Source organism: Teleopsis dalmanni, chromosome 1 (assembly GCF_002237135.1).
Source record: "Teleopsis dalmanni isolate 2A chromosome 1, ASM223713v2, whole genome shotgun sequence".
Classification (NCBI taxonomy): domain Eukaryota; kingdom Metazoa; phylum Arthropoda; class Insecta; order Diptera; family Diopsidae; genus Teleopsis; species Teleopsis dalmanni.
This window is the reverse complement of record NC_051846.1, coordinates 66792928-66803666: the sequence shown is the minus strand read 5'-3', so window position 1 is coordinate 66803666 and position 10739 is coordinate 66792928. Positions and strand designations below refer to the sequence as shown.

General features: G+C 29.4%; 1 protein-coding gene across 1 annotated transcript; it reads left to right on the top strand.

Moving 5' to 3' along the window:
• The first annotated feature begins 9079 nt into the window (after positions 1-9079).
• Positions 9080-10125, top strand: LOC119669273. Its single transcript, XM_038079101.1, has 3 exons — positions 9080-9243; positions 9608-9728; positions 9791-10125. Exons 1-3 carry the CDS (start codon positions 9102-9104, stop codon positions 9978-9980), a joined length of 453 nt encoding a protein of 150 aa, XP_037935029.1. The 5' UTR covers positions 9080-9101; the 3' UTR covers positions 9981-10125.
• Positions 10126-10739: the final 614 nt, after the last annotated feature.

Genomic DNA, 10739 nt, shown 5'->3' with positions numbered 1-10739 from the left:
AAAAAATAAACGCATTCTTTATATTTAAGGAATGTCAACATTTTAGGAGTTTATATCATTTAGCAGAATCTGTTAAATTTTCTTTCTTTTCAAATTCGATCAGTGGGATGTTCTTTTTAACTTTGCCCGAACGTAGAATCGATATAAAATCCAAAATCGTATTACAGCCTTTAAAGCTTAATACTATTATGCGTGACATGCATGTATCCAGGATCACATAATCACACAATTAAACTGTTATACGCAAACATGAACAGACACACATACTCGGGGAGAATAAACATAGAAACTCAAGGATATTAGTGCAGAAAATCCTTAATAGGACCAACATTTTAGTGACCAACCGCTACAAGCGACAAACACTCAAGCATTCATTTTCTCGTTCCATCACTCGTCCTGTATACTTATGCGCCCCTATAAAAGAGCCTGGTCACCATTATTTATGTGGCACCACCGGAAATCAACTTAACACAACCACAAAAGCGCAATCTTCATGCGTGTACATGGAATTTCCGTTACTGCCAGGAGTTTTAGCCGTTTCAGGCATAGTTTTTACTTTTTATTGTTGCTGTTGTTGTAGTTGTTGTTGTTGTTGTTGAGTTGTTAGCTTGAATGCTGTTGAATATTGCATAATGAAATGTCCTTAACAATGAAGCAGCAGCGTCAAAATGTCCTTGCTCTGCTTTAAATTTCTATTTGGCCGTTGGTCTGATTAAGTCTATCTCTCTTGATTGTTGTTTCTATTGCAATTGTTGTTGTTGCTGCTACTGCTTCTACTGTTGTTGTTGTTGTCGTTTTTGTTGGTGGTAAAGTTTTTAGTTCAATTTTAGTCCTTTTTATGGTTTGAGTTGGTTGAGTTTGGTACGCGCTTGTATCCCTATTCAGCCATTATGAGTGTAAGTTTCGCATTTCTCACAAATTGACTTAATGATGCTTTGGTACTTTCGTTTATACTTTTGCCTCTGGTGTTGCTGCATTGGTCGAGTGCGGGCACATATTTGTTGTTGTTGTTGTATTTGGCTAGTGTCGGAGTGTTTCGTTCAGTTAATCCCTGCGGTATCATAATGATGTGGTAATGTGTCTCCGATTCGGTTTTAAACGCATTTGCAGTTTATTCTCAACAATTTTAAATTATTCGCAAATGTATGGGGGTTGACGAGGGTACTCAATGTTTGTCGACAATCATGTTAATGTTAAATTTGTCGACTTTGGAGTGAACTTCTAAACAATTCAAATAATTTGGAAATTTACATAAATAAGAAGTGGGAAAGCAATTAAACAAATTTTTTTAACAAACGTTCACAATGTTAAAAGGTTATTTAAGATTTGTCACAATTTTAAGATGAAATTAAGCAAAGTGAACATATATTCTTGATCAACTCAATAAAGGAATCAGTCAGTTAATGTTTGCATTCTTCTATGACTTTTTTCTTTATTTATTTACTTAACCTTTAAAGATGAATGAAATAACCCATAGCGTCGTATTAGAAATTTCAAATTTTTTAAATTGATTTATTTAATTGGCTCCAGTGGCGTATTCAGAGCAGACGGGGAGAGAGTTAAGGAATATATCTCCCTTTGACAATATAATCTACATATAACTTATTGCAATAATACTGTCAAAAAAAGCGCTGACACTGTCGAGACGTTGGCAAGATTTTAATACTTGAGTAAATAATCAAATACTTATTATTTTCGAATTTCGTCTATGAACAAATATATGAGTATGTGTGTGTAACACTGTGTTTCCACTTGTTTCATTTAAGCACTTTTGCTCATTAAGGCCTCTAATGATGATAATATATCATACAAAGAGCTTTCATAAAAATTAGCTTATTATAAATAAATCAAGTAATTTAATTTAAAGCCAAAAATGTCTAATACAACCTCTGAAAATTATTATCCCACAAGAGAAATCACGAAAATTTGAAATAATTGTCATATATTTTATATGTAAAATATAAAGAAACCAGTTATTTCTGAACCCTAAATCAGTTAATGCCAATGGAAACGACCAAATGTTAATTTCATTAACATAAATAGCTTTAGCTGCAGTGGAAACATGATAAAAGCTAGTAAGTATGCATACATCTTGTCAAAGTCTAGTCAGTGTAGACGCAAGATAAACGTATATATATAAATCATTGTTGTCTACAAAATTTTTCTTGCTATAAAATCATTATTTTAACATTTTTTCAATCTACACTTTTCTATCCATACAAACATCTCAAATTTAAAATTAGTTGAAATTGATCACTTATGTGAAAAAGAATGGACCTTTCGTTTCAACGGCCTGGAAACCAATCTAAAAGAATCAGATACAAGGGCTATGTAAATTGTTGGATACCTTAATTAGTAACACATAAATTTTGTATCAATAATCTAGATTTCTCTGTCTTGATGGGGTAAGAAATGATTTAAGGTAATTTTGTGTCAATAACTATCATAAAGTAGTAATAATACAAAACAAAAAAAAAATATTTTAAAACTTCAAAAACAAAAGCAAAACAATATCCCAACACATAAAATGAGCACCACATTTTCTTATATAAAGGTCGTGCATGACAACGTTAAACATTAATAATTAAGTGCATTTCAGTGTCTACAGACGATGCCTGGACATAGACACAACAGATGTTTTGATATTTCCTTATCCAGCGATGGTTAACATGTACTACAAGAGACCGCGAAGATCCACCATGACTTCATACCGTTCTATAGTACAATATCGTGTTAGGACCAATATTGTAGTAGATACTTCCGATTTAATTCTATGAACTAGGTCTGAAGTGCTACGTTTGGAGTATAAAGGTCATTTTGGCGTTTGATTTGGCTGCTGAAGAAAAATTAGCCCTGTTTTTATTGTCCTGTTGCAAAAACTGGTCGTATGTGAACTTTTGTCAGTGGTTAGCAGGAACAGAAATGGAAACGGAAGGTTCTATGGAAAATCGTTAGCTTATTCACGCGACTTTTCTCTGCAATATTAGCATGTTGGGTCACTTGCAGCTACTATCTAGTATATTGCAAATTTGTACAAGTTAGTCGTATGTTACATTCCGTCTGTAGTTAGCAGAACTAGAAATTGAAACGGAAGTTTCTATACAAAAAGCAACAAGTCTCGCTAGTTCATTCACAAGTTCGTTTCCTGCAATATAAGTATGTTCGCGATCCGAAAATAGAGTTAGGTCACTTGACGCTACTACCTGGTATGTTGCAAATGTATAGAAGTAATTAAATATACATTATTATCAGCAGTATCACATATTATCAACAATGTACATGGTTTTACTTTCTTATTAGTAGGAATATGTTTTAATGAAAATATGATTTTTATTTTGAATGTTAGAGCAGATTATGGATGTTACTTTCAGCAACTAATTTTTATAGTTTTTTTATTTGTGTATATGTCAAATACAGTCTTGTTTGGTGTATATTTGGCTTAAATCTTTTCTTTAAATTGATATCACTGGTGGCAATTTGGAGTACAACCTTTATACATTGCCTGGAGAGAATTTTACTTAACGTTTTATTAAATATATTGATGCATTTATTTAGATACTAATAAATATATTTAATTTTACATTAAATAAGAAAGTTTAGTAAGCAAGTAGGTGAGTATGCACGGCATACACTTATTAGTATCCTGTAAGGCAAATACTTATGTTCTTCATAGGTGAACCGTTTCACTTTTCTATTGCATTTCTGTTTGAAAACCTTTTACTTGTAAACATATTGCCCTTATTATATTGTTTTAAAATATCAGTTCCATATTAAAAAAATTTTTTAATATGAAAAATAATACTAGTACTATTATTACAATCAATACTAATGGAGTTTGTTAAAATAGGTATATGAAATAAATAAATATATAAGTCACAAGTACCATATTGCTAAACTGTTACTGATTTATTCTTATGCATCCGAGAAAGTCTCTTAAAGAAGAAGTACCATTAAGCCTTATTAAAAATATGTACATTCTAATACATATTGTACTTAACATGTACAAATATCTATAGATAAAAGTCTTATATATGTTAGGTAGTTAAAATATCAATTTTCTTCAATGTTTGTATATTGTTGTTATTATTAAATAAAGTATTTGTTGGCAGTGCATAAAAAGTTGAGTTTGTACATATTTTATTAGTGCAATATTTCACTCTACATTTCATCTTGGTAAGTTTGCAGTAACGAACTCACTTTTCTAGTTAGTATATTTTGGGGAAAAATAACTTTTCGACATTTTCGCTTCGGGATGTAAGTTGTATATATTACAACTACAACAACTACAATAGCTACAACTACTACAATAACTACAACAACCACAACGAGTAAAACAACTGGAAAAGTTGGAGTCGGAACACCAGCAACAATTTAGAAACCAGCCAACTCACAAGGCTAACAATGCTTTGAAAAATACAAGAGGAAGAAAATACTTTAGAAGAAAATTGCAATTCTACACAAAGCACAAATTGAAAATCGCTTGTTAAATAAAAATGGCTACATATAAAAAAAAGAGAAAATGTTAAAAACCAATGGAAAATAAAAGAGAAACATGTAGGAGGAGGGTGACGAGGAGGATGGTTTGGGGTACGGGGAAGACCAGAAAGATGTGAGGTGAAGGTAATGTAGGTGTAGTTCTTAACAAAATTGTTTAAAAGGAATTTTAATAATCGTTTAATTACAATTAAATTGAAACTGAAGAAGAAGTTTGTGCATGAATGAGGCTTTAGTACACGCAAGCATGAAGTATATAAAACCAGACGGACAGCCTTGCAACTAATTGTAAAGACCATTTTTAATAGGTGCTCTGAATAAACTGTGGACGACAGTTTGACGTCGTTTCTTAGTATAAAAATGGCACTTCGTAACAGCAATAAGGCGTGAGTGGGTTTAGTTGAAGGAAATGAAAATAACGCAGCTGGTCTCTAAGTTTAAAAGTCTCTTGTCATTGTTACTAGTTACGTTGTTACTCCAGTTGTTTCTACTGCAATTATAATTATTGGTATGATGGCAGTTTTACTTAATAAGAAGTAGAATATTAGCATAAGTTTAGGCGAATTGGCGTTGCAATCCACGCTCATAGTTACCAAGCCTTTAAATCAACTAAATTTAACTTTTCTATGTCGATTACTCAAGTTTAATTTGTCTTGTAACATGGCATGAATTCTATCAATAAAACATAAGAAAAAATGATTTTGTTAAAGAAGTAAAACGCTTTGTTTTGTTTTTTTTGATCACTGTTGTTAAATTGGTGAAATCAATTTTAATAGCGCCTATAATTATGCTTTAATTAAGCAACACTTTAAATATTTCTTCTGTTAAGAGTTTCCTTTTTTTTTTGGGTTAAATTTTATTGAGTTTTCCATTTGTTTAATTGTTGCTGAACATGCAAAGGCAGATAACACTTGAATTGACTGTGTTAACACCTCTTAAATTTCCAATAATGCACATGCCGCATATCTAGCGAACGATTAAACTCTTTCGCAAGTTAAACAAAATTTATCATCATTTAGCATTTTGCTGGTATTTCATGAGCTACAGGGTAAGAACCGAATGTAATTGTTAAGAAGATTAAATTTTTAAAGTTTTGCCATGAATTGGTGTTCTTGTTTTCTGTTGCTTTTTCTCGAAACATGTTATTTTATTGGTGTTTTAGTTACATTTACACTACCGTAATTACGCAAAAACGCTGTAATTAGTGGCGTAAATAAGCGTTATCGCTGCACACGCAAAAAGTCCTTCAAAACACATTTTCTCAACGTTTTTTGCTCTGCTGAAATTCTTTTGCAGTGCATTAATTTGCTCCTTATTTTATTCCGCCACAACGTTTTCACAGCGTTTTCACCTTTCGACATTTATATTTGCTTTGCTGAAAAACTTTTCATATTGATGTAAGTTTTAGGGTTTAGAAAGTTGATTTCAGACCCGCGTTGGTGATGCCACGTCTCGTGCGTTTCTAACCAAATGCGAAAAATATTGGTGCAATAATTTTTTTCCCCGATTTCTTTCTGTGAATGTGTGAGCATGTAAATGGGAACCCCAAGTTGGTACGCAACTTAGAACAGCGTACAAGCAATGAAATTTGCTGAAATTTGCTGAAATCTCCTGATATAAGCTGAAACAGTCGGGATATAGGTTAACTACATACATTCAACTTTTATGAACTGTTAATTTTCCAATTAGCGTTAATAATTCCAATTAGTGTTACCGATTCATTGAAGCTTCCAGTTACACGAACTTTCAAGTTTAATAACAAATTTTTTTTTTATTTTCATTTTATCTCAAAATTAAATTTAAATTATAAAATTTGTAACGATTAATATTTTACTTTGTTATTCGGTGTATTCATTACATTGAAAACAGCTTAAACTTTCATGAGATGGACTTATTCCGCCATAATTATTCAAAATTTAATGAGATCCTAGCAAAAATTCCATCAAGAAAGTTTCAATGATAATAGAAATAACATATATTGTAACATACCAGTAAATAAAATATTGATATTCAGATGTCTGAGTTGGTGAATCAGCACCTTTACTCTATTTTATCTGTGGACAGTTTTAAGTCACACTAAGAATATCTGAATACGGGGCTTTATAATATGATGGATCTGATGTCTTTGTATATGCCTGTGTTTATTAAATTACGCTGTATTTTTAGGATGCTGAGAGTTGGATTATTGTGACTGTCAATTATATTGAACAGTTTCAGAGCACGATCTTAAATGTATTTTTCGACTGAATCGACTCTCAGATAAATAAAGAAAAAAAATTTATAACAAATAATATTTAATTTTAATATATACTAACACAAGTTGTATTCGGCTGATCCGAAGAGTGACTAAAACCAAGACTCTTGCTAAAGACTCTAATTTGTTTCAATATATACTAATATTACGTGTATTCGGTTGATCCGAAGATTGACGAACAACAAGTCTTTTGCTAAAGTCTCTAATTTGTTTCAATATATACCAATATTACGTGTATTCGGTTGATCCGAAGAGTGACGAAGACCATGTGTCTTGCTAAAGTCTCTAATTTGTGCGCAAAAGAACAAAACTCCTTGCTTGCTCTAATAGACTAGTTATAAATTGTCTAATCATTTGAGAAACTGTAGAAAAAATGTAACTACTCGTGAAACGATAAGTAATCTAACGAATAGTCAAAACATATGTGAAAAGTTTGTTTACAAAAATACAAATAATATTAAAAACTTTTACAAGTTTGAAAATTGGGGAAAAAAATTGTTATAAAAATATATATACCACTAATGATGGGTATTTGGCAATACTCGAAACAGCTGTATGGTCAGCCAATAATTCAATTAATTAAAATAATATAAAAATAAATATTTGTTGTTCGAGAAAACCTCTTTATAAAAATATACAAAAATTGTGAAAAATAAATAATATATTAAAAACATAAAAATTTTCAAAAATGCATAAATAAATTGTGATTTAAAAATATATTGAATTTTTTAACTTATTAATTATTTAACTTATTAATTTATGTTTATTAAGGCAATAATGTTTATAACTATAAATTTTTAATAATTTTGTTGTATTAGAAAATATTTAAAATTTTCTAATTTAATAATATTACCTTTAATATGCTATTTATTTTAATTTTTATTATATTAAGGCATATTTAAATTTATATAAATTTGCTTTAAATTTTATGTACATATATAAAACTTGTTAATTCTAAAAACATGATATTTGATTGATTGTAACAGTGATGCCAATATTTCAGCAAGAGACTTTAGTAATAGACTTGCTGTTTTATGCCATACTACAGAATAGTCGAACACACATTCAGGATTTAAAGACTCATGTTTGCAACCCTGAAATATTTTTTCGAAAGAAGGACGAGGTAGGTATTTTCATTTAAACTGTACTAAACAGTAGAATTGAAAATAAAATAAATAAATAATAAATTAATATAATAAATATATTTATAATAAATAAATATTATAATAATAATAATAAATAATACACGAATTGATTTATTTTGATAATTATTCATAATAAATGTACTACATTAATAAGATAAATATGAAACGATAAAATAATATTTGAAAAGATTATTTTTGAATATATTTTTTAGGTTGAATAGTGCTGTTTTCAGATTCAACAACTCGAGTTCCATTAAATGTTCTATAGTCAATAAATAATGATGATTTTTCTAACTTTTGTAAAAATACGATTGATTTTGTATTTCCTGTAACGTCTATATATATATGTTTTCAGAGCAGGTTTTAGTTAACTAAAACCTAACTAGTTAGGTTTAGTTAACTAAACCTGTTTTTAGAACAGGTTTAGAATTCGTATCGAATTTTGAACGAAGTATTCAGGAGCACGACTAAAGAGTTCAGTAGTGAAAAGACAGTTTAAAAATGTTCAGAAGAAATCTTTTAAGCATGTCGGCCATTATAATAACTAAAAAAAACGTTAGACTGCTGTAAGAAAGTCATTAGACAAGCTAACAGAAACGATTAGAAAAATAAGCTTTTTACGATTTTAAAATAAAGAAAATGCGAACTTTTATAAGGCATTGTTTACATTGAATTCGATTTTGAAGGTCATGATTGTGGACCAGAATTTAATGTGTTCCATTGGAATGTCGGGAGCAAGCAAACAAAAGTATATACAATCACAAAAAACAATTATTATAAATGCTTACTGAAAATATTTCGACAATTATTTCGTAGTTTCAAAATTCATTTTGAAATTAAATTAAATATATTGCATATAAGTATATAAATGCATTAATTAAAAATCAGATTGTGTACCAATGAGACGAGCCATAGTGAACGTCTATTGGCAACGCGAACTGAGATAATCTCGTAGAATAATGTATTTAATTTAATAAATAAAAATTAGAGAGAGAACTGAAATACTGAAATAGAATAAATATTATATTTAAATTATGGTATACGAAAATGCATTTTTGCAATTTAATCACGTTTACTGGATAAATACTCTCGTTATTGTATGTTTTTACAAACATAGCTTAAGCTTGAAGGTAATAATGCTGAAAAATCAAGTTCAGTTCTTAATTTGACTTGGAACGGATCAAGTGTTTCTAATTACAATTTAAAGAATGAATGACAAACAATTAATTTTTATATGCGCACTTCTCTTTTATTTGTATTTCGATTCGAAAGAGAAGAAAACAGAGGAAACCATTATTGCAAAAGAAATTCAAATAAATCAAACCTTTATTCCGGCAGACGTTCTAAGAGGTAATGAACTAATTGATCATTTTATTTTTGAAGACAAATGAGTGTGTTTATGAACTTTTAACAGTCCAAATAGTTCTCCAGGGTAGTTATTATATTTTAACAGTACCAATCAGTTAGCTATGGGAACTAGTAACCCATTTATATTTATTTTAATTGAGTTATGTAAAGAGCCAATAGAAGTGAAACACTTGCTAATGGGTGAAGTATTGATAGTGCAAAAAAAAAAGTGTAATATATATACATATGTATAGATAAGGGCTTTGACTGACGTGTTTATAGTTTTCATTTATATATTCATTTATATATTCATTTATATATTCATTTATACATTTATATATGAACTCCTCAAATTTATATTTTTTAGACTTTCCCGGAAAATGTTTTGCCGTGAATCATTGCAAAACTTTTGAAGTTGGAGAAAGTTGGGATTTAAAAACAAAATGCGGTCGTTCAACATGCGTTCAAGATGAACTTATCAAAGACAAGTAAGTGTTTTTTTCAATTATTCTTTTTATTTGTTTAAAATTCTGAAATGAAATATTTATAGACTTTTCGAAAAAGTGGAAACCTGCGAACATTTGCCACCGAATAAAGAAAAATGTGTTGCAGGTATCGACAAAAGCAAAATAGTTGTACCATATCCTCATTGCTGTCCTAACTATATTTGCGACCGACAATTGAAAGAAAAAGAGAATAATGAAGAAGAAAAGAGAAAAAGAGAAAGGATTGAACTTTAAAAATATAATGTATATCTAAAACAATATATAATTATAGCTACCACCCATAAATAAAAGAGTACATTATTATGTATTATATATTAAAGTAGTCGTGCTGTTTGTACAGTTCTCTTATTTCACTATGTAACATATTTTATTTAAAAATTAAAATATAAAATATATATCCCAAAATTAGTACTTAATTAAGGGAGGGAGATATTAAAAAAGAATTTAAGTCAATTAAGGTAAACGATAAGTCAGCAAAAGTAGTTTATAGGTAAAGCTCTGATTTTTTAGGAAATTAAAAAAAAAACAATTATCAGTTTTCTCTAAGCAAACTAAACAATTCTTCAAACTTTTTATAATTTTTTTTAAAAAATACAGTTTTGTTTCATAGACGCTTATCATTTGAAAAATAACCTACTTTAAGAAATACCAAAATACTCAAAGATATTATTTTGAATAGCAGTAAATTCGATGAGATGTATGATACCCTATGTAAGAGTAATTGATAATAATATAGGAATTAATAATATTAGTACCGCTTTACCTCACAGTGGATCAGAAGTCGCAAAAGGTTGATAATTCCAAGTTCTCTGGATCTGTTCTACTGCAGTAAAAATGATTTCTTCATGCGATTTGTGATAAAAAAATTAAACATAGTTGAGGTTAAACTGGCAATCCCATCATATAAGGTTTCGGTCTTCATATTTTGGGTTGTTTCTCTAATGTATGCATCACTTTTGAATAAGATCGTATTAGTGTATAAAGCCAAACTTT

Bases quoted from the DNA above. Each gene is read 5' to 3' on its own strand.
- LOC119669273 (XM_038079101.1), top strand. From the start codon at position 9,102: ATGAATGACAAACAATTAATTTTTATATGCGCACTTCTCTTTTATTTG. The intron at 9,244-9,607 runs GTAATGAACTAA...TATATTTTTTAG, and splicing joins TCCGGCAGACGTTCTAAGAG to ACTTTCCCGGAAAATGTTTT. The intron at 9,729-9,790 runs GTAAGTGTTTTT...AAATATTTATAG, and splicing joins GATGAACTTATCAAAGACAA to ACTTTTCGAAAAAGTGGAAA.